General features: G+C 33.6%; 1 protein-coding gene across 1 annotated transcript; it reads right to left on the reverse strand.

Annotated features, from left to right (window-relative positions):
- Positions 1–1,305: 1,305 nt before the first annotated feature.
- On the reverse strand, positions 1,306–20,232 carry LOC124355919 (peptidyl-prolyl cis-trans isomerase FKBP8). Its single transcript, XM_046807071.1, is given in 8 exon segments — positions 1,306–1,582; positions 2,340–2,552; positions 8,468–8,635; positions 10,793–10,922; positions 14,728–14,753; positions 14,756–14,938; positions 15,356–15,508; positions 20,197–20,232. Coding segments are annotated over 8 exon segments (993 nt in total). The 3' UTR covers positions 1,306–1,498.
- Positions 20,233–25,750: the final 5,518 nt, after the last annotated feature.

Below are 25,750 nucleotides of genomic sequence, written 5' to 3' on the forward strand. Positions count from 1 at the left end.
TGAACCCCAGGCGACGAAATATCGTCGCCGAGAAGATATGCGAAGATCCCCGCGGCGACGATGTATCGTCGCCAATGAAGTTGCGAGAATCCCCGGGCGACGTAATATCGTCGCCATGGTATTTGCGTTTAATACATATTTATTTGAAATCGTAAAATACTTATTTTATGAGTATTAATACATATTTTATATGTATTTTATTAAAATACAAAATCGTAAGTACCAACAATTTTGACTATTTATTTATTTAGGTAATATCAGTGATTTTTGTGTTGTACGCCTAGAGGTTTTTACAAGTCGCATACTTTTATATAAAAAATTCAAAAAAAGTTTATTTTTAGAGATATCAATATAATTTTTTTTGTACATACACAAAACTAAATTTAGAAAAATAAAATGTGGGTGCCCATGGTAAAAATATTTCTTATTTTTTAATTAAAAAATCTTAAAATCTATTTTTTTGCCTAAAAATCTATATACATATATTTTAAAATTATTTTAATGCTGTTAAACATTTTTTTTATAACTTCAGACTAATCTTTTTCTGTGTATACAATTTCATTCTGGACATTTTGGTGTGTAATACAAGACAATAGCATAAAAAATAGCAAAAGTATTAATTTTTTTACAAACAGTATGCAAAACAGCTGTTTCTGCTCCGGGGATTCTCGGTTAGTTCTTAGGTCAAATGATTTTGGTACGTTTTTTTCCCACCATCAATATTTTGGTCTGGGGTTCAAAGGGTTAAAGAATACTTAAAATCTATACAAGAATACATATTACCTACCAACTAAAAAGGCAAACAATTTATTTAAGGTTATGAAATAAAACGTTGAAGTAAAAATGTAGCAACTAACTGGAATTAATTATACATTTTGGAGACAAATTACATGCAGCTTCATGGTATAAAAACCAAGCCTGTAAGGAAATGAAATAATTGAACACAAAGAATAAAAACCTATTTGTGTTTTTCAACAAAAAAAACTGCTGTAAATATTGTGTATAAAGTTATTTTGTAGTTATTAGGAGTAATAATAGTCTAATGTTTGATAAATATTATTAATTGATCTAATTTCATAATATCATTTGATTTGTACATTATAGTATTTTCAAGTTTTATGGGAAGATTCTAACTAAATATCAGAATCTTGAGGATTAAATTTATTGAATATAGAAATATAAAAAATTAAAAACGTATTGGACCCGTGCAAAGTTGTTATAATTCTCAAATTTTCCCCCCAGGTAATCTCCAGCCATTCTATTTTAAACTACAAATCATGCCAAAAAGGGATAAAAAAACACATGTGGTATCAAAAATATTTATGAAAACAATAATCATTATAATTAATTAAAGTTTTGAAGTACATCAGAAAAAATATAGACTAATTTTCACATTAATCCAACTCAAATGGTAAACAAAATACTAGCATATAACAATAAATTCAAATGCCAACAAGGAAGTAGTGGATTATTAGTTTTGTTATAATACCAGTGCAGCTCATACAGGCTTATACCATTTATAGGCTACGATCATGCTGAAAATGGCTCCTACACAGCCGACAACCATTCCCCATCTTCTCACCTGAAACAGAAGACAATTTATCAATATTTTATGTTAATATTGTTGAACTAATGCCTTGGGAAATGCTTACTTAAAAGGCAAACACTGCAATATCCAAAAAAGTCAAGTGGTAATTTTCAAAATTTCTTCAGCAACTCAGATCTATGATGTTAAAGAAGTGAAACAAAAGTATTGACAGTGTAGTTTTTATATATAAACCTTTCATTGCTATTTTCCTTTCATAAAAAAACTTTCCTTTGGGAAAATTATAGAAATCTTGTACATTAAAAGATAAAAGGTTTTCAGCATGACTTTGTGAGAAACAGAATATTTAAAATGGGTAAGAGGAGATTGGATCTGTCTCTTGCAGAGACACTATGAAATAAATCATCATGGAGGGATTTATATGGTAATTTGTTCACTGTGATTTCCCAACTCTGAAGAAGGGGACTACTACTGTTCCCTGGTACCTCACAATTTGCAATTAGTTATGTTCTTGGAAACCCATTTTTATGCTGAGACCTCGGTGAAAATAAAAACATTTAATATGAGCAATTGGAAAAAGCACAAAACAACTAAAAAGAATACAGTGTATATGATGACTTTGATGTTCATATTTAGCAGTTTTGACATTGTTTTAGTCAATATGTTAATAAACTAAACACTAACACTAACACTAACAATAAACTAAATTTAGGCAACGTTGGGCTGGGCATGTATACCCTTGGTTTTTGAAGGGTTTATAAATATTATTTAAAAGTAAACATTAGGAACTTACATCTCTGGTTGGAGACGATGGTCTCTTCTCTGCAGGTTTATTTGTTCCCAACATCTTCTTGTACAGCTTACGTTGCTGTGCCGTGTCTTTCTTCTGTTTGGCCAACAGCAGATTTAGTTCGTTCTTAGCTTGAACATTGTCCGGATCTAAAATCAGTGTTTTCTTCAACAGTGAAATTCCTTCATCAGTTTTCTCTCCCTTTTCTGCTAGGACCTGAAAAATACATGTACATATTATTTCAATTTCGATACTTACAAACTGAAAAGGCACTGTGCAGGCAGGGTTCATTAATCCCTTTACTGCACTCTAGATGTTTTATGAAAGAATTACTGAAATTACACAACTTCTAGTAACACAACTTCTAATACTTCATTTTATTATTTATTTAACCCCTTTCAATGCCAGACATTCTCCCTAGTGCGCGTGCAAGAAATGCCAGGCATAGTGCCATATTCTCATGCAAGAAGAGCCAGGCTATAATTGCCAATTTTTCAGCAGTTTGCAAAAACTGTCACAGTTTTGTTATTTATTGATGAAAATTGTTACTTTTTGTTTTGTTTTGCTCTAAACAATGTGCTTTAAATTAATACTGAAAAATAAATTTACTACAACATGCATTAAAAATATAAAACCAGAAAAACTTTGACTTACATACAATTTTATGATGAAATTTTTTCAGTTTGGTGTAAATATAAGGCCAGTAAAAAAAATCCTTCTTCCATAAATTGAGTATGTGTTTCAACCTCCACATACTTTTGAACACATACACACAAAACTTTACATCTATCTTCAAAAATAAAGGTTTTATCATTGTTTTTCAAAAATAACGCGTATTTGGATTTTTCACACATCTTGCTAAACACTGTTTTTCACTTTATAAAATTATGTATTAGGCAAATATTGAGAAAAAATAGCCTATTTCAAGTTTAAAATTACACAATTAATAAACACTTATAGCCTACTTAAAAGTGTTTTTATTTGAATGAGAAAAAAATTAACACTTATGAAATGGTAAACAATATGGGTGGAGTCCCCTTTTGCATGTTTTGCAAGCACATGTGGCCTTTTTCCTTTTTCCTCCAGCCTGAGTACTTTTCTTACTACAGACAGAGCAATTAAGTTCTTTTTTATTTGCCAATTTGTTCAAGAACATTGTCCAATCGGGATCACCACTGCCGTTATTAGCCACATTACCCTCCCTGCTGTTTCCAGGTGAAGTATACAACATAGGCCTCCTTTCTTGGAGGGCCAGCCATTCAGTGGAAAGTTCTTCAACTAGTGCCACAGTGTACTCTAGCCTAGGAAGGGGTTTGTCAGTATTTTTCTTTAAAAATTATATAAGAATTGAGTACCATGCGCCCAAAGATATTAAGAGTAACTTTCCTCCAAAACCGGAGTGCTTTCCTCTCATCAAGGTATGAATTTAACATTTGGTCCCCTCCATCAACCCCTCCCATAAAATCATTATATCTCCTTATGACTTTTGGCTTATTAGTAATTTTGATGTGATTTCCAAATTTTTTTGCTCCTTTTTTCATCTTCAACTGTGCCATCTGTAGTTAAAACTAGTACTTGTTTTGTCTGAGACTGCTTTTCTCTAAATGCTAATAAAGTCATCTCATTTTTCTTGAAGTACTTCTTTTCTCCCACTTTGAACTTAGGTTTTACTGAATCATGAAGTCCTTTGCGGTTTATACGCATGGTACCCGTCAAATATGTACATTTACTGTAAAGATATTTAGCAAGCTTTAGAGAAGTAAAGAAATTATCACAGAAAATGTGATAGCCTTTATTTAATAGATAGACAAACACTAGACCATGTATGTCCTAAGAAGAAAGTACAAGCAAAACCAAGTAGGAAGCTTAATGTACAATACGATGAAGAAGTAAAAATTCTAAAAGAAGACTTTCTAACTGCCTTACACAGATATGAACTAACTGGAAATAATGATGACAAAATAGCAATGACAGAAAAAAAGAAAACCTACGACCTTAAACTCTGAAATCTCAAACGAAGCATAACAGCAGAATATATTAATCAGGCTGACAACAAGAGTAAAGCCATCTGGGACACAATCAACTCGGAGAAACAAAATAAACAAAAAGGTGAAGCAAGTATGCAGTTGGAGATGGATGGCAAAATAGAGGATAACCCTGTTCTTGTGGCTGAACACTTTAATAAATATTTTTCGAAAATAGCAGCTTCCACATTGGAAAACAATCGCGAACAATTTAAAAACACAATAATAACTCACCAAATTACCCTCCCACAAAGTGATACCCGGTTACTATTTTTAAAACCTACTAACACAAAGGAAGTCATTGCAACAATATCCTCACTAAAATCTAAGTTATCTTGTGGAGTAGACGAGGTTCCATAAAAAGTCGTAAAACACTGTGCCAAACAACTAGCACCTCCATTAGTCAGCATAATAAACAAATCATTTAGTTCAGGAAAATTCCCCTCTGCTTTAAAAACTGCTAAAATATATCCAAAACACAAGAAAGGATCCCTCATCAAACCAGAGAATTACCGCCCTATCTCGCTAATATCAACACTCTCAAAAATATAATAGAAAAGATTGCTCTGTCAAGAATGCTAGACTACATGGAAAGAAATGAACTTATTACAAAAAATCAACATGGATTTCTCAAAAGGTAGATCCACCACCACAGCTGTTACAAATTTACTTGAAAAAATCACAGACAACCTGGAAGATGGCAAACATGTCTCAGCTATTCTACTTGACTACAGCAAAGCCTTCGATTGCTTGGGTCATGACCTCATCCTGAGAAAACTCTCAGCTTTAGGTGTTGACGGCCTAGCAAAAGATTGGGTGGCTAGCTACCTGAAAGATCGTACACAAATTACTGAAATTCAACAAAATCTGAATGGAAAAAAATGTGTATACAGATCAAAGCCACTGCCAGTGAGAAGAGGAGTGCCTCAAGGCTCAGTACTGGGCCCCTTTTTATTTATTCTTTTCACCAACGACTTTTCTGTTTTTATCAATGATGACAATGTAGAGACTATAATGTACGCAGACGATACAACTCTTCTATTTGCAAATGACACATCACATGAATTAGTAACTAGCATTTTATCATCTACAGACAAAGCACTCCAATACTGTCTTCAAAATGACTTAGCTATCAATCCATCCAAAACCACACATATCAATTTTAGCAGAAGACATGAACAAATACCAGATATTCCCAATATTTCAACGGAACAAAAGACAAAACTACTGGGGCTTACAATTGATGCTGACCTTTCCTGGGGAGATCATATTAATGCACTGACCAAAAAACTCTCATCTGGGATATTTGTAGTCAAAAGAATGATGTGGATTGGGAGGCCGGAATTAGCCAAAACAGTCTACTACGCGATGGTAGAATCTCACATTAGATACGGATTAATTTCTTGGGGCTCAACATCCGAGGCCAACCTTAACAAAATCCTGATCCTCCAGAAAAAAAGCTATTAGAACACTTGCAGGCCTAGGCCCTACAGATAGCTGCAGAGAAGCGTTCAAGTCACTTAAGATCTTAACCGTCACATCACTCTACATACTTGCAGTTGTCATCTACACCAATCAGCTGGACCTTCCAAGAAATGAAGACATACATTCATACAACACTAGGAGAGCAGCCGACTACAGTCTTCCTATTCACCACACAACATTTAGCAAAAAAACCTTCATACATTGGCCGCAAAATCATCAACTCATTGCCACAAAACCTTAAGGACAAGAGAGGAAACCAGTTAAAAAATGAACTTCAGAACTGGCTAGTGGAGCGACCCTTATACTCGACCAAGGAGTTTTTTGACCTTTTATAAGATGACAAAACATTACACAAAATTAATAAACAAATAGATACATAAAATTGTAAAGCAAGATTAACCACATGTTGACGCCATTGTATTTCTTAAAGAAATTGCAAATAAAGAATATTGTCTATTGTCTATTGTCTAATAGGCCAGCCATCTCCAAAAAGCCTTTTCACAACAAAATAGCCCAATCCATTAGATTTAATTTCATCTTTGTCACTGCCATTCGCCCTTTATAGCCAAAGAAATTCAAGCAGTAGTGGGTGACCGAGTCACATAGCATCCAAAGCTTTATTCCCCACCGATGTCGCTTCTTTGGTAAGTACTGCCTCAGCTGACTGTGCGATTTAGAACTTATAATACTCTCGTCAATCGCAAGGTTCTGACCGGGGGAAAAATGAAATTTAAAAACCCTATTTACATGGTCAATCAGTGGTTTGAACCGAGCGCACACATCATAATCTGGCTCACCTGGTTTTGCAAGCGGAACTGTGTCGACCATATGCAAAAATCTCAATATTGCTTGAAATCTATTCCTGGTAAACATTCTTGGGAACCAGGCAATGAATTGACTAGAACTGGTCCACCAGTAGCTGTAAATAGTTGGCTGTTTTTTTTATACCCATATTTATTAGTACTGCTAAAAAGGCCTGCATCTCTAAGAGAGACACAGGATTCCAGGAGTTTGCCCGGCTGTGTGGTTTCAATTGACTTTTATTTATAGATTCTGTGGCATACTTATTGGTCCATTTTATAAATGTTTCAAGAATCAAGAATATTTTTATTGCCATCCCACACAACAATGCATTGACAAAGTCATAGAGTTTAAAATATGTCCTTAAAACATATATAATATACAATATACAAATACAAACACATACACAAACCTTAACATAGCCTATACATTTATACTATATTTCTAGGAGGGCTGTTGTAAAAAAAAGTTTTAAATAATTTGACGGGGAGGAGTTACGAGGAGGAGCATGTTTTGGACCCGTTAGCTCATCAAATGAAAACTGATAGCAAAAACCAATATTCCCATCCATTTCCATCTCATCCCATCCCATATCATCCTCAGAATCTGAAGAGGAGGCCAATTGATATAGGCCTACATTACTTGGTCGACCTCTTGGCCTTGTTTGTAGGTTAGGCCTAGGTCTAGGGGGACTCTCAAAGTCAAGTCCTATGTCTGGGGCATCATCCTCAGATGACGAAAGATCATTATGAACATTTGCTCTAAATAACAAGTTATCTAGTCTAGGCCTACTAGTATTTGAAGTTGTAGGCAACTCAGGGTGATAATCCGGGTCACTGTCTGTGTTCTCATAAACCTAAACTAGAAGACTCTTCACTCTCCGTTTCACTATCACTCACAACAACATCACTATCGTCTTCTAACACTCTCCGTAAAGTGTTTTCACTAAGAGGTGATGCACTACACTTCATTTTGTAAACATTTTACAACAATAAACGAAACAACAACAAGTTAGCTCGCGCAATCGGCGAAACTGCGTAGTTGGTTACTAAACAACAGACGACAGCTGACTCAGACTAGCGACGTCCACAGCCACTTGTATTTTGTTTTATTTATAACACTAATGTAATGGAAATACATTCAACTGAATGTTTTTTTTATTAGTTTATATCCTTATAAATACAATTATAACAAAATTAGGATTGTTTAGATATTTTTCGTATTTTTTTATGAATATTTTAAAACACGTCCGTGTAGTCGGACGCTGGCTCTTCTTGCACATTTTATGTACGTCCGTGTAGTCGGACGTTGGCACTAAAAGGGTTAAAATTAAATGTAATTGAAAAGTTAGAATTGGTTTGCTTTCCTACTATGCAAACTTTATTATTTTCACTTTGTATATGCAAATTGCATTTCTAGTCTCTGCTTTTGCACAGATGTTGCTATAGCACAGCATTCATTGTTATTTGGTTTGGAACAGGTAAGTTCTCTGAATCTCCTGTTGACTGTAAAATGTGATGTCATCTGACTCCTACCTTGTTATTATTATAGCACTGCTATAACATGTTAAATAATTTGTGCAAAACAAAAGAAAATTTTTTTGGAGTGTGTTAAAAAATCTTTCTGCCACAAAACAAAAGCATACATGTATTACTATTCCTAATAGTATTCAAAGAAAACTGTTAAACAAACATATCAGAAATGCTCTATAAATATACAATATAAACATGAAGTCAAGACCAAAATTGAGTGTAATGGTAATGAGCTTTATTTAACCAATATGTCAAAAATATAACAAAACATATAAAAAATGCAACATACCTTTCCTTTCCTAAAAAGTGCTTTGACATTATTTGGTTGACATCTGAGAACATTGTCTACAGACTGTAGAGCTGGATCAAATGCTTTAATCTTCATCTGTGCTGCTGCCAAGTTATTGTATACTTTGATTCTGTCTTCTAGTAAGGAATGTATTTCTTCTTCAGTTTCCTGCAAGGATTTACATAACTATTGGTAATGTACAAAAGTCCTATGAGCATATTAAAATAGCAGAGAAAAACAACATTTAATCAATCAAACTGATCTCACAATAGACACTAATAAGTTTTAGGTTTCTTTTTAAAAATTGTATTTCAACATTGTAATTTATTTATGCTTTTAGGTAGAATTGCATTTCCAAATGTCAATTTATATTTAAAGGGTTTAGAAGTTTCGTGATAAAATGACAATACTAATTTAATGTTTATTAATTTCTTTGGAATTAAAAATATTTTGTGTTCCATAATACAATATATTTCCCCTCAATAACTGGTTACTAAAATACTGAGGCATGCATAATCAGTGTCTAAGTGGTTTATGCACTTTGAACTTCAATAATTCAGCCAGTCACAGATTTGCATGTATTTGAATTTAACTGTTTATTTAGCATATGATTCCTAGTACTTGTACCAATTATTCATTACCTTGAACGCCGTACTCCAATCACATATTCAATTGAGATAGATTTATTACTCACACAACAAATATAACTCATTTCACAAGAGATATAGTTGTTTCACAGTTGTATATATTTTTTCATTCTACATGTTAACAAACCAGACAACAAATGTAACTCATTTTAAAAAAATTATTTAATTTCAACAATAAAACTTAGGGAAAATGTTCAGAAGAAGCATAAATAAAATGTTTAACCCTCCAAGCGCCTTTCATCGTGGCCGTGACTAATTAATGCCTATTATGACAGCCAAAGTCGCGCCCGCGACTATATAACAGCACTTTTTTTGAATATATTAATATTAAAATGGCAGCAATAGTAGTCAAATTTGGTATCATTTGAAAGATGAAGATTTGTTATAGTACATTAATATATGTAAACAAACCAATCAAGATATATCCTTTTATATCTCGTTCTCTCGTGACAATGGAATAATTGTGGAGGCAGTGCATTACATCATACTTCGTTTTAACAATACGTTACAACTGCGTACCTCTGACAGCTGACTGCGGTGTTGCGTGATTTTACAAACATGGATTGTGATACTTTAGAACATTCTAGTGAAATTCAGGATGTTTTAGATGAATATGTATCTAGAGATGCAACGATGCAAGTGACATTGAAGCTCCTGATATACCTTCAGACATTTCACTTAGTGATTTTTCAAGTGGCAGTGGTGAAGAGTACGAACCAGACCCTAATGAACTTTTAAGCTAGGGTCAAATTACGCCAGTACACAGTTTGCTACAGCAAAAAAAAAAAAAGGCCGAAGCAGATTTTGGTGCCCTGGCTGTAATACAGGTGTGCACAGGGAATGTTTCCACGTATTAGAACATTTCTGGAGACCCCTTAGGCTGGGGAGAAAAAGAAAGGCATTGACTCAGAGTAAACGCGGGAAAAAAAATTGTGTATATACTTGTGATTTTTTCAATTTTATAGTTTTGTTTTTATTTTAAATATAAACAAAGTATATATATTTATAAAACTTATTAAATTTGGAATAGTATGACTATTTTGAAACTGTGTTTCTGTGTACATAGTGAAATCTTGAATAGTGGATGTTAGGACATGACAAAATTTTGAAACATTTTTTTACTTCGGAGGGCTACATATCTGAACAGACAGAGGGTAAGTGCAATACTGTTATACTTCTTTTATTCCTTATTGTTTTGTGAATACATTGATATATTATAACATAAACAATGTAATTACAAAATTGTATGTTATACGGTTTTTTAAAAAGAGAACTGTAAAATCGCCAAAAAAGCTGTGGCACTAAGGGAGTGGGTATGTGGCACTCGGAGGGTTAAATAAAAAAAAGAAAGTTTATTCCACCCGTTTTTGTGGACCACTGGCCTCTTCAAGAATTTTTACCAAAAAGAATAATAAAAAGAATTTGTGCAGTAAAAAGTTGACAGTATAAATAAAATGTACAATCGTCACAGACAGGATTCAAACTCATATCCACAGTCAAGATGCTTTAGACCGTACGGCCAACAGTTTCCTCAACCAGTTCAGTCCAATTCTTAGATCACTCCTCCCAGAAGTCTAGTTTATAAAGATAACCAACTTAGTTGGTAAATCAGCAACTTGTTATCTGTTGAGAATGCCTCAATAATTAACCGATAAATTTTACATGAAAGTCATCTTACGTCTTTATTTTCCTCAGAGGATAAAACTCCGTGGTCATCCAAGAACTCCAAAGCTCTCCGGTAACATTGTATGGCAAGTGTGTGATTTTTCCTTGAATACCAATAGTTTCCACGTTCCTTCTTTCGATTTCTGAAAGCAATAAAAGAAGTTAACTTTAGTCACAGAACTTGCTTAATTGCGAAAAGATTAAATTATTTACAGACTTTAGATATCAAATCATATACTTCCAAATGTTTAGGGTTAATCAAAACCCACCTTCAGTTGGATTTTCCATTCCTGACATTGCTATTATGGCACACCACTTAATCTTGTTTGTAAGAGGGCTGATAGAAACTGACAACCAGTGAGGTAGATAGCCTATTACAAAATTAATAATTAAAGTACAAGGGAATTTTTTTAAATAAGTCTCATAATTAAGGAAAGCACTGTAAATCGCAAGTGTCTTACAATTCGGCATCCCTTTAGTATAAGCACATGCCATTTGTAGTTCTGTAATCCACCTATATGCTTAACTGTGCATCTTCAAAATATTTAAGATTATTGAATCGTCCAACGAATATGAAATATGCTCAGTGAAATGTTTTTTGAATGCAAGAAACATATCAGCTGCAGACATTCATCATCAGCTCAATGCATTGAAGGTAATATGCAAAATGGGTCAGAGAGTTCAAGAGTGCCGTGAAAACGTTCAAGAAAAAGAACTTTCAGGTCGACCAGTTGCTACTCCTGAAGATTTACTGAGTCCCACTGAAAAAAAATGTATGAGGACAGAATATTCACAGTAACCATTCTATCAAGGAATTTCGTCAAGTGTATATCACTATCCTTTGTACAATTATGTCAGAATATCTCAAATCAAGAAAATGTTGTTCTCAATGGATATGCAACTCCTCAAAACAGACCACAAAAAAAGGAGATTGGACAGGCCCTTGATCTTCTTGACTCGTTTCAATGAAGAAGAACAATACATCTTTACTGTCTATTCTGACATAATAATAAGTAGTATACTCACAACACCAACTTATACATTGACAATGCAGAAAAAAATCCAAGCATTAGCACTACAAAAGAAATACACAATAACTAAGTAAATGATTGCGCAAATAAATCTGAACAACCAGGAAAAGCAATGTCAAGATGTCCAAAGAAGTTGTACAATAGTTAACAGGACCAAAATAAGAAAAGTAAAACAATTTATACTATTCACCATGGAGGTAGAAACATTGAATAAACTTCTCTATGGATTTAGAAACTGTGGTCAAAATGATTAAAAAAAAAAAACAGAAAAAATTACCAAAAAATAATATTAACAATAATTTATTCTGATTTGCTACATATACTGTATATAGTTCATTACATTGTTAAAAAAGTATTTCAATTAAGATTTAAATTACTTATTAGGACTTGTTTGCTTAATGAACAAAATTCCTATTACTCAGCAGTACTCATAATATCTGTTTAACTCAGCTAAAGGGAAATATTTAGATTCTTTATCTGAGTTGACAAAACAGGATGAGACAGCTCAAATTCCAACATTACAGTCATCTGATAACACAGTAAATGGCATCTTGGGCATTTCAGGATCTAACTTACTGATCAATGTAGTTCACTAAGTTAAACTTCATGCAGTTCAACTAATAATAAAAAATTGCCATTTAATTAATTATGTCAAGTTACATGCATATATTAATAGAGCTAAGGTCAACTTTGAAGTATTTAGTTACATTCTTATTTGTAATAAGTTTTTTATAAATTAATAATGCTATAACAAGGTACATTTTATCAAGTTTGGAAAAGTTTACTGAAAAGGAAGCTAACATTCTTATCACACATTAATTCTGAAGATTTACTTTATAGGATTTGTGGTTGAAAGCACATCTTCTAGAATTACCTAGTCAAAGATACTTCAATGAATAATTTTATTGTTTGTTAAAGTAAAATATTAGGGCTATCTCATATTTTAATCTGACATCAATCTTATAACACTGTTCATGGTTCAAGGCAAAACAAATATCTTGGAACTGATAATGAAGGAGTATGCATCCAAATTTAAAGTACATAGTGGTCTGAGCTGATTAATTTCTTAAATACAGATAGTTGTAATATATTAGTTATTGCTTAACTTATTTCAGGGAGTTCTTGAAAAAAGAGAGTATTTTCTCTTGACTATTGGTAAACATCGTCAGTATTATCACAGTGTCAACATAATAAATATAACCCTTGGCACGCACAAGCAGACTACATAGATAGTAGAAGTCTTTTTCAAACACACAATAATATTATTTAATGTTCTACGGGTTAAGGTGAAATATATTTACAATCATAGTTGTTGTTTGTAACTTGCAACATCCTATTTATTTGTGGTGCAGTACACCAAGATTGTTCCCCAAATTATTATTTTTTTTTTATTAATAAAATACTTGAGTATTATAAAGGCAATATACTTAGACTTTAAAACCTTAAAGAAATCTCTAAGAACAAAATCAATCCCTCTCAAATCAACAACAACTGCATATGGTTAACACTTAGAGTGCTAATCCCGTAATTTTACGGAACGGCGAAACTTCCGAAGAATGCTAATCCCGTAGTTTTTACGTGGTTGTCATTTCAATTGGTATTATATTACATTGTCCGTATTTAAACGGGTTTTGCCTACTCTACAATGTTATTTGGGTTTTTAGTAACACAATTCACCGCTAGAAAGCGTCAGATGTATTGTATGAGCTTAATGACAAAGCAACTTCGGTCGCGTTGTTTACGTGCCGCTAACGTGACGTTCGTTTGCAGCCGGCAGTCGATGTCGCAATCATGGCTTCTCGCAGCTTGAACGACGTTGCGATCAGTGATGTATTAGAAAAAGATAATTTTATTGGAGTAGATAGTATTTTTGAACGATTCTGACATTGATCCTGATTTAATCGAAGAAGATTAGACACATACTTCAGGTAAGAATAAGTAAGTCTATTTATCATATAAACATCAGTCTAAAAGTTTGGTTATGTTATTGTTTTCGTGAATCAAACTATAATTTGTATTATAATAAATTAACTTTATACAACTAATATTTTATTCTTATGAATAAAATAAAAATATATTCATATTTTGCATAGTATATTATTATGTTGCAGATGCTGAAAACAGTGCTGACAGCGAAAGTGATGCCGACGCATCAATATGACGGCATAGTTTTTTGTCAAAAAACTACAAAACATAAAAACATGATTTGTATTATTCAAAGGACAGTTTATATTTGTAAAATGGGTCATTGTAAATAATTGTATGTATGCTTAGTTTAGTAAGTTAGATAAAAAAACTGTCTCAAAAAATAATTTTTTTTCCAAAAATATATGTTTTTAAAAAACATTTTTTATGTGTAGTTTTTTAAAAAAAAAAACCACAAAAAATCTCACGTTAAAAGAAAGACGAAAGTAAGCTGAAATTAAGGTATGTAAGTATTTTTCTCATACCTTAAATACTTTTTTTTTAATAAATTTTTGAAAACCACCAAAAACGCCCAGCATTCTACAGAGTTACATGTCATTTAGGGCCAGCACTCAAAGTGTTAACAAATAAATAGATGGACACAATTTTAAAACTTTGAATTAATTCAACCCATCAACCACCACAAGGTTTTTTACTAACTCACTCACAATAAGTAAAGGGAAGTATTGTCATGCTCTAATAAAATTCAAGTATTGATTTTTGGTGAAAAATAATTGTATTGAAACTCCCTTAATGAACAAAACAGTTTTTAAAAAAATTGTCCCTCTGTACCCTCTGTATCAGCTAGGATAAAAACATATTTGACCAAATTTGACATGGAGATATAGTTTAATAAACACATAACATTCTAGGAATTATGAAATTAATGAGACACTTTAAACAAATTATTCCAGTACTTTGTACACAAAAAAACACTATATAAACAAATTACCCAATTTCTTTTCTCTGATGGAGTGTGTCAGAGTTTCCAGCGGTGGTTCGGGCTCAGAGCTAAGAAGAGTGACAGAATAACGCAGCGTTGCATCAGGTGGAATATCTGGCTGCCTACCCTCGGAGCCAAAGGCAAACCGAGGCCCTACAATTACTTCTGCCTCCTCTTCCAAATCCATGAGTGGAAGAACAAAGTCAAGGCCTTGGATTACCTAACAAAAAATATTTTTAATTATTTTTTTTAATTATTATAATAATACCACTTGAGTGGCCACAGGAGTAAAAGTAAGTACATTTTATTAGTAGGTGTTGAAGTTTCAATGCTTTAATTATTTTATTTTATTAAAATAGATTTTAGAGCATTTTTCAGTTTATTTCTACAAGTTTATAAAAAATAAATAAACTTTATATAATTGTTATTTGGGTCAAAATGAAAAAGCACATATACACATAACATTTCTATATAACTTGTTCCAATCAAATGTCTTTATTATTTCTCACATCTGTTGTTAGCTCTGAAGACAAAAATGCTCCAGACTATTTTTCAGCTAACTTATAGAATGCTGATTACTTCAAGGAGCGGTTTAATATCTTACTAAAGAATAAAACAAAATAGATACATCATTCACCTCTGCATCTCCAATATTGATGGCAACTTCACCTTCGTCAACAATTTTGTCGTCCAATTTTCCCACATACTTTATGGTGCAGATATCTAATCTTTGAGGTCTTGTGTCAGGTTTTCCAGTTTTGATTATCTGAAAACATACAACAATAAATGACTACAGATTTTGACTAACAATAGAACCCACTGCGGTTAAATACAATGATCTGTTGGAAAATAGGTGAAGTTCTACAAATGAACTACGAAAAACTCAGTGTTTTTCTTTTATAGATAAGAAGATATCTTGAGAACAAATTTATCTATAAACATAAAATTTTGTATGAAACTACAATAAAACCTGTCACATGACACATGGTGTGGCAGTTTAAGAAACGGTTTTTGTTTGTTTCTATAGCAGACGTCATTATTAAAATATAGATATATAAATGCAATAAAATTATTTAGCAATTTGCTAAAGGAACATTGAAGACCAGAACATTTCATGAACGCTATAACACAATATGTCACTATCAACTTAAATCTAGATTTAGCTGTCAACACAAAACAATGAAATAATTTGCATTAGTAAGTCTTAAGAGTCAATCTGTATGTATATGTTGCACATAGAAGAGCACAGAAAAATAACATCGGCAAAAAGATTTTGTAACTTTAACTCTTTGGAATTGTTTTTACTTCATAATAGTCTTATCTAAGAGGCTATTTAGTAATTATATAGTGATTCAAACAGTAATATATATATAATCTTCTATAACCTACAGGATTCTGGTCCTGTGACTCGTATGCGTCGGATTATCGAGAGCCTATAATGCTAAAATTTGGTTCCGTTAATGAAACTTTCTGGTTGCATATGGTCTAGAGGCTTGCATTAGTAAAAATCAGTACCTAAATTCACAAATGGTAATTAACTGTCTGTATTACGTAAATTCTGACAATAAAAACAAAAATATTTTATTTTTAATACCAGACGTTCCAATTGGGTCATGGAATCAAAATGGCAATTTATTCCTGTGCTGATCATATCCTTGGAGGCACTTCTATCTTTAATAATCAAACTATGGCTACATACTCAAAAAGTAATATTTATTTGTCACAAGTTATATTTCTGTTAAGAAGATATCTCAAAAATTTATTTTTAAACCTGATTGATCATAAGCATATTCGGTCTTTTCCCTCTTAAATAAACAAGATAGCTAGAAGTTCATGAGACAACACGTTGACCCAACAGACTTCACTAAAGTTGCATGCAAACATTTGTCTACAGTTCATTTTATTCTTGAAGTGTCCTGTAAACAGACAGACACTGTACATCCCCTAGCAGACGAAGAAAAATTGTAACTTTTCTGAGTGTTAGGTTTCACTAAAGTTGCATGCAAACATTTGTCTACAGTTCATTTTATTCTTGAAGTGTCCTGCAAACAGACAGACACTGTACATCCCCTAGCAGACGAAGAAAAATTGTAACTTTCTGAGTGTTAGGTTTCACTAAAGTTGCATGCAAACATTTGTCTACAGTTCATTTTATTCTTGAAGTGTCTTGCAAACAGACAGACACTGTACATCCCCTAGCAGACGAAGAAAAAATTGTAACTTTCTGAGTGTTAGGTTTCACTAAAGTTGCATGCAAACATTTGTCTATAGTTCATTTTATTCTTGAAATGACCTGCAAACTGACAGACACTGTACATCCCCTAGCAGACGAAAGAAGAAAAATTGTAATGTTAACTTTCTCTCAGAGTGTTAGTTAGGTTTCACTAAAGTTGCATGCAAACATTTGTCTACAGTTCATTTTATTCTTGAAGTGTCCTGCAAACTGACAGACACTGTACATCCCCTAGCAGAAGACGAAGAAAAGTTATAACTTTCTGAGTGTTACGTTTCACTAAAGTTGCATGCAAACATTTATCTACAGTTCATTTTATTCTTGAAGTGTCCTGCAAACAGACAGACACTGTACATCCCCTAAGCAGACGAAGAAAAATTGTAACTTTCTGAGTGTTAGGTTTCACTAAAGTTGCATGCAAACATTTGTCTACAGTTCATTTTATTCTTGAAGTGTCCTGCAAACAGACAGACACTGTACATCCCCTAGCAGACGAAGAAAAAATTGTAACTTTCTGAGTGTTAGGTTTCACTAAAGTTGCATGCAAACATTTGTCTATAGTTCATTTTATTCTTGAAGTGTCCTGCAAACAGACAGACACTGTACATCCCCTAGCAGACGAAGAAAAATTGTAACTTTCTGAGTGTTAGGTTTCACTAAAGTTGCATGCAAACATTTGTCTACAGTTCATTTTATTCTTGAAGTGTCCTGCAAACAGACAGACACTGTACATCCCCTAGTAGACGAAGAAAAATTGTAACTTTTCTGGAGTGTTAGGGGTTTCACTAAAGTTGCATGCAAACATTGGTCTTACAGTTCATTTTATTCTTGAAGTGTCCTGCAAACAGACAGACACTGTACATCCCCTAGCAGACGAAGAAAAAAATTGTAACTTTCTGAGTGTTAGGTTTCACTAAAGTTGCATGCAAACATTTGTCTACAGTTCATTTTATTCTTGAAGTGTCCTGCAAAACAGGCAGGACACTGTACATCCCCTAGCAGACGAAGAAAAATTGTAACTTTCTGAGTGTTAGGTTTCACTAAAGTTGCATGCAAACATTTGTCTACAGTTCATTTTATTCTTGAAGTGTCCTGCAAACAGGCAGACACTGTACATCCCCTAGCAGGACGAAGAAAAATTGTAACTTTCTGAGTGTTAGGTTTCAATAAAGTTGTGCCAAATCCCATAGATGGACATGCACCATTAGAGAACTTACTCTTTTCTATGTAGAAATAAAGTATATAATGCAAAATTAAGTCTATAAATTATATCTTTCTAGAGATTTATTAAAAGTAAAAGTTAAAGTAAAAGTAAAGTAAAGAATGTCTTATTTTACCAGGCGAAGTTAGGGCTAAGAAGCCCTCTCTAACACTTAACCTGGGGACCAACGGCTGCTAGTTTCCTTAAAGGTGACTTCCGAACCACCACCAATGGCTGGGCAGGCGGGCTGCTTGTAAGGACAGGATCGCTCAGCGGTCACCTGTCCAAGCAGCGGCCACGCTCGGCGTTGCTTGATCTGGTTATCTTGCGATAACCGCCGTTACCCACTACACTGCACCATTGGCATTTATTAAGGATACTTAGACTACATGTGTTGCTATGTCAGTTTGTTGTATTGATTATGCATTATCAATGAAACTTTTTCGTGACTCTTTAATTGTTTTGTTTTCATAATTAAGCAGAGTTTAGGTAATAAATATAAATAACATATCTTTGTAAACTGTACAAAGCAAACACATATTTGCATATCTATCAAAAGCAGAATAATATGATGACCATGTCATACTAATCAATTAATCCGATCATCTTTGAGAATAAGGATTTGGTTACCTTATACAATCTAAAACAACTAAACTCATAACAGTAACAATTTCTTAAAATACACAATTGCAAAAGAACCGGAACTTAATATTTTTCTTTATAAAATATATAATTATTTTTTAAAGTTTGTTTTAATTGATTTTTAATTTACATATATTTTAGGTTCCATTAACTATTACCTGCTTAATTCTGTTTCAGTTTTGTTTTATTCAAATTACTGTACCTGTTATAAAAATCAGCAACTATAGATAGAGTTTAGAACACTTGGTAAATTATAACAAAATAATAAAAGCAATTTTATGCAAATTATGTAAAAAAATATGCTAAGTAAAAATCTATTTAAAACGAACAATAGAAATTAAATTGTAAAAGTCTTAGCTTCTTTTGACATGTTAAGCTGACATTGAATTTTTTCACCACGAATAATATGGTGTTGAACTTTCTAATGGAGGATTGCAACATTCATGTGAGCATTCCACCTAGCTTCCAAGTCCTTTTCAGGAGTACAGATCTTTCTGCAGATTCTTCCCTTTCTGACAGATCTTTGAGAGACGTTTCTGAATCAGTTTCTTAGGCTATACTTCGTCTTCAGATTTATTTATTAATGGAAAACTCCATTTACATCACTCCAAATTGGGCACTTACTATTCTTTCGATAACACCAGCACTATTATCGTCAATATCTATAGCTTATTTTCAGAGCTTATTGTTCTACTACAGGCATAAAATTGTAATAATGACCGTCAAAAACAAAAAATACATTCAAGAAATTTGTGTATACAGTTCTAGTCCACTTGGAGTTCGTAGTACTAGATGCCAGCAACAGTTTATGTTTTTGTTTGTCCAAATTGGAGTTTTAATAATGGTTCAACACCCACTTCAAAAAGATTGACACATCCATGAGACAGAGAGCCTTGACATAAAAATGGCAAAAATAAATTGTTTAAATAGTAGTGGAACGAAGATGTAGAGATGTGCTGATGAAGAATGATATGATCTGATGAAGATTGAATGGTGGGAGCGGGGGGTGGTAACTGGGGGGGGTAAAAATCAAAAAACTTTTTACACAGCAACAAATTTAGTATTAGTAGTGAAGGTAACTGGGCTAGAGTTAGCAATCAAAATTTCAAGTTCAGTTAGTTATTAATGTATTCTACTCGCACCATCCTTCTGAACAAAAACTATTATATAAGGCTTTCACTGGGTGATAAATATGTTGATAAATATGATCATAAAATGTTATTTATATTCAAGATTCATTGAATTGAATGTAAATGACCATTTTGGGGTTTATATTTATGTACTATGTTATCTTGTTTATTTATGATTTCCAAGCGTTATTTTCGTGACGTCCAGATCAGCCTTATGCTGAGTGTTTCTGTTGTAGTCGCAAAACAGCTTGAGGTAGAGCACACCAACATACTGTTCCCATGCAGTAGGCCTTTACTGGGTTATGCATGGATAACCACAGCGTCCATTACTCTAACTGTGATACGTTTAACTCTAATCCATTTACTCTTACCATGAATACAGTTAACTCTAATTCCGTCAATTAGTTATTAAAGTTATTTTAATGTGTTATCAATGTTGTGTTACAATGAGCTCAGTTAAAATTCCTTTTTAATTGATTAGTTGTTTGTTTTATCAAAATGACGAAGTATTGGTTTCTTCAATGTTATCATAAATTTTTTTAAATCTTGTAAAACATATATTTTATGTGAATAGAAGTTACTAGGTGGTTTATAAGTGGTATTTTTACATACATACGAGATTGGGAAGTTATGGGTTACATTAGTTTTGCCTTATTTATTAACACTTATGTTGGGTTTTTAACCATAATGATTTTTCGTTTGTAAAAAGGGAAGGGAAGTTATTAGTTTTAATTTAATAATTGTATGCTTTATCAAATTGGTATTTCATTAAAAATGTATCTTTTTAGTGACTAGGTACTGACCTCGAGGGAATGTTTTTCATCTTGTTTACTATCAGTCCGAGGGCAGCGCGAAGGTGCTGCCCGTATTTATTTAGCCCCACACTTAAGCTGCTGAAGGCCACTTGATTTGTGTGTGTTCGATATCTAAACTATTATTCTTCAGAAAAGGTTAACTTATACAAAAAAGTCTTTTTGTTTGGGATATCAATCAAATTTCCTTGAGTTTCAGCATTTATTAATATTTTTTTAGTATCCAAAAGATGGACAGAACAACGATGTCATTGTGTTGTAAGCCGCAACCAAATACCAAAGGTCGACTCATAGTCACAAAAAAAACCAATACCATGTGATGTGGATGCCAAGCATAGAGGTAGAACAAAGGTAAATAATTACTCCTCACTCAAGAATAAGTAGTTACCACTTTTATGTTCTAACTTTTAATAATTTGTCATTTGTCACCCCTTTGAAACATTGATATTGTTTTCATTTAAGAGGATAATAGACACAAAAACTTGTCTTTTTGCACACTACGGCTTGCTGTTTGTCACCCACCTAAATATATTTCTTCTGCAGGAGGTTTTGCACACTTCATGACCACTTAGAAAGGGGCTAAGCACTTTCCAACAAGGAAAAATTTCTTGGAGTAAAAAAATGTAAATAAAGTGGGTCTTTGGTGTTTTATTCACTAAGCTCAGCAAAAGATATTGGGGCAAAGAGGTTAGCTGATGTCGATTTCATGAATATTACTATTTGTAAAATAATAGGCCCTTACCCATAGTTAATTTACAAATTATTATAGACATTACCAATGTGTTTTCAAAAATTACAATTTCAACCACAAAATTGTTGCATAATAAACTAATTGGGTTGTTTTGTAAGAAAATTCAAAACAAAATTGTTACTCGAGTAGTGTTACTCTGGGGGGAATTCATAGATATGGTTTTTTTTTTTTTTTTTTTTCTTCCTTGGGGCGGCCCTACTGCCCATGCAACTTTAAGCCTCAAGGGCCTTTTGGCGCATGCCCCGAAAAACACCCTGAGGGACTACCAGTCTACAACTTCAGCAAAGTTTCAACAAACCGCCAGAGAAAACAACCTATCAAGTCACCTCCTGGGGACAAACTCGCCACCCCTGTTCAAGCTACCAAAGATGGCCATACCGCTCACTTGCTATTGCAGGGCAATCACAAGAGCTAGGTGCTCAGCAGTCCTCCTCCATGCTCATAGATATGGGTTTACCCATCCGAAAAAAAAATGTAAATTTGGATTAGATAACGGAAAAAAACAGACTAATAAGCGGCCTACCCCCACCCCCCCCCCCCCCCACCCCCCCCCCCCCCCACCCCCCCCCCCCCCCACCCCCCCCCCCCCCCACCCCCCCCCCCCCCCACCCCCCCCCCCCCCCAAGAGAAAAAAATCACTTCGGTCGGTAAATACCAAAGAAAAGCTCTCTACTGATTCGTTTTGACGATTTTGGATTTCACTGGTTGATGTGGTTGAGGTAAAGTAGTACTTATAATTATGGTTAGGACATTGAATTATAGAGATTAATTAATTTCAACGCCGACTAATAAATATATAATTATCGAGAAAAAAAAAACAAAAAATAATCACTTACAATCGGAATATACCAAGCAAAATGAAATAATACCTCATTCAGTGAAATCCAAAGTAGTCGGAACTTCTTATCAGTAGAGTGTTTCCGGTGTTATTATCTGACCGGAAGCGAGCGATTTTTTTCAATTTTTATTTGATAATTATATAGATATTAGTCGGCGTTCAATTGATTACCTAAAATCAATGTTCTAACATAATTCTAAGTACCACTTTTATCTCAACGACTCAACCAGTGAAACCCAAAATCGTCAAAAATCTGAATCAGTAGAGCTTTTCCTCGGTATATTCCGACCGGAGGTAATAATAATACTTTTTATTGTGTCAAAAATAATAAAAATTGCATACAAATCGTCAAATTAAAATTATTTAGAAATATTTATACCTATTTTAAATTGCCCCCATTCATACCCGTTCATACACAGTCCACACTCATTCCTAAGACTGATACATACTTACAGCCATACGTTTTAAAATCTTCTAAATTTTACCACCAGAAATAGAGGATGATCGAATTACTTTAAATTTCATCCCAGCGGCTCATCTTAAACTCTTCCACTGAATAAAAACACCCTCGACACCAAAAAGTGTCTCAATCGAGCTTTAAATTTTGTTGGTTCATTCAAATTTTTTATTTCATCAGGGAGCTTGTTGATCAGCTTAACACCAACCTCGGATGGCAAACGTTTAAATACGGCCTGTTCTGTGCGGATGTAACCGAAGGTTGTCCCTGCCTCTTGTCCCGTATTGATATACGTCTCTGCCCCGGACGAACTCGCACTTAAATCGGCAGAACAGGGCGACATCGAGGATGTAGAGACAGGGCCAAAGTTAGCAATCCAAGCTCCCTAAAGGCATCTCTGCATGAATTTCGGGATTTCAATTTTGAAATGATGCGGAGAGCTTTCTTTTGACTTCTAAATACTCGCTCAAATTTGTATTTAGGACAGCTGCCCCATAGCCTCAACTCGTACATTAGATGGGGGTGTACAGGGGCCGAAGTAGGCCATTTTTAGTACATCCCGGGAGAAAAATTTTGAAAGGTTCCGTAGAGCATAAATGCCTGAAGAAAACCGTTGAGCAGGTACTTTCAACGTGATTGTCTCAAGTCAGACTTCGATTAAGGTACATTCCGAGGAACTTGGTGGAATCAGTTTCTTCTATGAGGACATCGTCCGCCATCACAGCAGCGCGATCCTCAATCTCTCTTTGCCGCAAACAGAAATTTTAGTGCATTTGATTTGGAGTTGTTGGTCCTCAGATTTAATTTAGAAAAAAACTGAATACATGAATTCAGTTCTAAAAAGGAAATGATTTCTAATTCATGTTTAGTTGGAGCTTTAATGCAGAGCGTTGTATCGTCAGCATACTGGACCATTTTCCCTCTCAGGAGCGATGAGTTTCCGCCTGCTGATGTACACAAGGAACAAGACTGGTCCAAGTATAGATCCTGTGGGACTCCATAGGAAGAAAGTCGCTAATTTAAAATGATTTAATTGTTTTTTTTTCTCGATAATTATATATGTATTAGTCGGCGTTGAATTCATACCTAAAATCACCGTCCTAACATAATCCTAAGTACCACTTTTACCTCAACCACTCAAACCAATGAAATCCAAAATCGGCAAAACTTGAAATCTGTAAAGAGCTTTTCTTCGGTATTTACCGACCGGACGGAAGTGATTTTTTTTTCTCGATAATTATATAGGTATGGTGTACAGTTTAATGATAACAAAAATCGTCGCCTAACTCAATCGAAAACCCCACGTTTACCTCAATCATTGAAGTCCAAATTAGTTGAAGTTCTAATCAGTAGAGTTTTCCAAGTGTATTTTCCGACCGAAAGTGATTTTTTTCGATAATTATATACACGTTTACAGTTTAATGACACCTAAAATCAACGTCTTAACTTAATTCTATGTAGTCACTTTTACGTCCCCACGACGAATTTGAAACGAAGTGGTCGCTAATTTAAACTGTTCGCCGTGTTTACGGTTCAGGTTTACTTTTGCGACGTCACGTGACCAAGCGCCCTATAGAAATACCGTGATTACACTACACTATTACGAAAGACCGAGCCCAAAAGTATCGTTTGATTACTTTATGTTTTAAAACGAAAGGAAAATTATATTTTTAACAACGGTCACTTCAATCAGTGAAATCAATCAATTTAATGTTTGTAGACAAGAGTAATGATAACTGTTCCTTTTTTCTCCTGCTCCATGCTTTATTTTTTAATATGTCTTAAAATTTTCGGGGGGGGTCCGGACCCCCTGGACCCCCCCCTTCGCTACGCCACTGAGAAGTACATTTGATATTTTTATGGCATTACTAATTTGTACAGTTTAGTGCATAGTTAACTCTGAATTGCATTTAAGCTGTTATTTATGTTGTGTAAATTGACAGGAAATGCATTTGAAAGAAATTCAGTACAGAATATTGTTATGGATTTAAATTATTAACTGTACTGTTAATGTTTCAAATTGTCTAAATTTTCTAGCTGTAATGAAACAACCTTGAGTTTTACCCCATAAGAACACTTTTATGGGCTTATTTTTTATTCTATAATAAATTATGGGAGGTGTTTCATTTTAAAGATATGATTAACACATATACTAATGTTTTTTAGTTTTTCTTGTATAGTCTACACTTTTATAAAATTAAAACAATAAAAAAGTTTTTAAAATTTGTTGTGGATAGTTAATATAATATAAAACAATTAAGGAGCGTTTGGATACATATTGTTTATATCTTGAACACATTGTCTGCTGCGGCAGTCGCTACTTGGTCCTAAAGTCAGTACATGACAGGTGTTGCAGTGAAGATGTTAAAATGAGACATCTGCAATAATCATATAACTAAAAATAAGGCCATAAAAGTGTTTGAAGCTAAAATCAATATGGATGCCGGTACAACTGGCTCCTAGTTTAATACCCGAAAACTTAAAACATCAATAGTACAAGTCACTTACATAGAAGAACACATAAAACATCTTAGCTGCAGCAAATATGTTAAAAGTTAAACTACACTAAATTTCAAAAAGCTTTGGGATTATTGGTGAATATGAATGAATAGTTTAAATTTAGTAATATGATTCTATGAGGGTTGCTATTTATATTTCTGGTCCAACAATGAAAAAACAAGTATTTATGAATCTAGTTGGTTTTATTTACAAAATATTATCCATTAAGATTAATACACTTTTATATGCGATTGAACCAATTTTCAAAGCACTTATTTCACTTTGACTGAGATAGTTCCAAAATATGCGTTTCGAACGCAAATATGGCTTCTTCTGGCATTGAAAATCATTGACCGCACAGCTTGTTTTTGATGTGCGGGAACAAAAAGAAGTCATTGGGTGCCAATCAGGCCATATGTGGTTGGTTGGTGGCCCATCAACTCGACCCTTTGTCTGTTTAAAAATTCTA

The sequence above is a fragment of the Homalodisca vitripennis genome, chromosome 2 (genome assembly GCF_021130785.1).
Source record: "Homalodisca vitripennis isolate AUS2020 chromosome 2, UT_GWSS_2.1, whole genome shotgun sequence".
NCBI classification, from domain to species: domain Eukaryota; kingdom Metazoa; phylum Arthropoda; class Insecta; order Hemiptera; family Cicadellidae; genus Homalodisca; species Homalodisca vitripennis.